The 2519-nt window shown below is 31.7% G+C and overlaps 1 protein-coding gene across 1 annotated transcript in view; it reads right to left on the bottom strand.

Moving 5' to 3' along the window:
* ell (elongation factor RNA polymerase II) overlaps nucleotides 1-2519 on the bottom strand; it is a 50201-nt gene that overhangs the window by 9376 nt on the left and 38306 nt on the right. The window contains exons 5-6 of the mRNA XM_016471739.1: nucleotides 1108-1349; nucleotides 545-669 (exon numbers count right to left, since the gene is read on the bottom strand). Coding sequence (XP_016327225.1) covers nucleotides 545-669; nucleotides 1108-1349 — 367 coding nt within the window. The remainder of the gene's footprint in view (nucleotides 1-544; nucleotides 670-1107; nucleotides 1350-2519) is intronic.

Below are 2519 nucleotides of genomic sequence, written 5' to 3'. Positions count from 1 at the left end.
CTTGTTGTTTGTCATTTCTCCGATCACAAATGCAGACATGGTTTTATGTTTACGCGGCGCGATGCAACGCGTAAAAAGACAGTATAAGTTATTATAATCCATAATTATGTCCCCACTGGATGCAACGAATGCCTCGTTTATAATGGGTTTTCATTTTTTTGAATCATCGCTCCGGCCTGACAGGGCATCATCACAGTATGGTAGGGGCGTAACATTTCCGTCACACGCTTGAGGTATTCGGCCAATCATAACGCACTGGATAGCTGGCCAATCACAGCACACCTTGCTTTTCAGACTGATGAGCTTTGTAAAAATCGACGCGTTTCAGAAAGGCGGGGCATAGAGGAGAAACAATAATGTACAGTATGTGGAAAATAATGTGTTTTTTGAACCTTAAACCGCATAAACACATTTCATTACACCAAATACACCAAAGAATGTTCTTTTTAGCAGCATCATATGACCCCTTTAAAATAATAATTATAAAAACACTATATTAAATTAATTCCAAAGGAGGAAAAAAAAATGTAAATGTGAAGCTTACCGTACAAGAATTCTCTTCAGAATCTGCTGGTCCACCTCAGTATAACCAGGCCAGTCCTTCTGAACTTCCTTAAACAAACAATCCTTCAATGTGAAGGTGCTGTCCTTACTATTCAGGTTAGCCACCTACACCCAGCCAGAAAAACACAGCAAAATAAAACAAGAGGCTTAAGGCTTTGGCTTTCTAAAAATAAGAGTACAAGCGTTGCCTTTCAACACCAGTGCAGAAAAACAAACAACACTACAACGGTGTGCTGACAGCCTGTGTGCTATATGCTCCGGCTTTACACAGGGCTGAGCTTGTTTGTCTATGTAATGATAAATGTGTCTAGGTTGAGCCATTATGTCGAAGTAGAGTTCAAAAACATGACTTTGAACGGGTCAAACAAACTAAATGATTCATAAACCAAAACCATACCTTTGAAAGAGGTTCTTGGTTGCTCTGGCTATGCTCAGAATAGCATACTTGCGCTATATGTACAGTATGCAGTATGTATATCATGTGTGCATCTGTATGTAACTGAATAAAGTTATCACACAGTATCATTAGCACTGGTTCTGAACCTGTTGCAGGAGGCTGTCCAGTGTCTCCTTGTCCTGAGAAGACAGGCCGTCCTTGGTGAGCCGCACCAGGAGTTCGGGTTTGCGGTAGGGTTTTAGGGCCAGTAAATGCACCAGCCGTTCCCTCAGCGGCCGCGGTGGGCTCTTCTTCTGACTGCTGGAGATGATGACCGGCCGTGAAGTCCGCCGCGATGGCGCCACATCCGACACACCCGTTATCGGCTTCCGGATTTGTACACGCTTACCTGAACAGCCAAGGGAAGAAAAAAAACAAAAAAATTAGGTTATGTAATGAGGTCAAAAACGACGTTTGATTAAATTTAATAATTAAAATAATTTAAGCATTCTGCTAAAATTACTTTACAGACTTAATCTTACATATACAAAATACAGTAACAACTACCCAATGCAAACATAGCAAAGACAAATATGCTAATAAATTAAAATTGGCATTAAATGTTTAATTAGTCTTACATGATTTGACAGAATGCATGTAAAATGTTATTAAAATATTTAATAAAATTGTATCTAAAATGTAGAATATATAGAAAATATTACAAAAGAAAATTCATAATTTATTCATAAATAAATGGTTTTGGGCCACATTCAGCAGTTAAACTAAATACAATTTATATATTTGCAATATATTTTATATTTAAAATTGAATTTGTAATCTAAAAGCCATTATAGATTTTAAATAAAAAATTTTTTTAAATAGTTAAATTACAAATTAAATTACTACATTTAAAACTAATTATAAATACCTTTTTATTTCAAATATATAAATTATATAAATTATATGCTTGGAACAAAAAGGTAATTTATTTATTCATTCATATTTAAGAATTTTGGATTTGGGCCAAATTCACTGGTTTTAAACTATACAAATATATAAATAACAGTCTTCTTTCACTACTGCTGAATGTGGCCCAAATCCATTTTTTTTTTTAAGTCAAAATTATATATTTATAATTCATTTATTTGATTTCAAACAAATATATAATTTACACATTTTAAATAATAAAATTCTAATTTGATCAATTTTATTAAAAGTAACAGTCTTTCTTGTATATAAATTGTCATGTTTAATCAAATTAATTATACATTTATAATTCATTTATATGAACTTAAGAAAAAACTGATTTGGGACACATTCAGCAGTGGTCTTAAGAAATATTTAAATATATATATATATATTTTTTAAATATATAAATTACTTGTATAAATTAAAAATAAAATCATTATATTTATAAAATAAATTCTAAATATAACTCAAAAAATTAAATATTAAAATAACTTTACATTTAATAAATATATTATCTTAAGTATTATATAATCTAAATAATATTAAATTATTCATAAAATATATTACTCCAATTTGAGGGGAAAAAATAGACTTATTCGGGCCATTTTTT

This window comes from Sinocyclocheilus anshuiensis, unplaced genomic scaffold, assembly GCF_001515605.1.
Source record: "Sinocyclocheilus anshuiensis isolate Anshui unplaced genomic scaffold, SAMN03320099.WGS_v1.1 scaffold420, whole genome shotgun sequence".
NCBI lineage: Eukaryota > Metazoa > Chordata > Actinopteri > Cypriniformes > Cyprinidae > Sinocyclocheilus > Sinocyclocheilus anshuiensis.
Note: the sequence above shows the minus strand (reverse complement) of the source record. Positions and strands in the feature narration are given on the sequence as shown.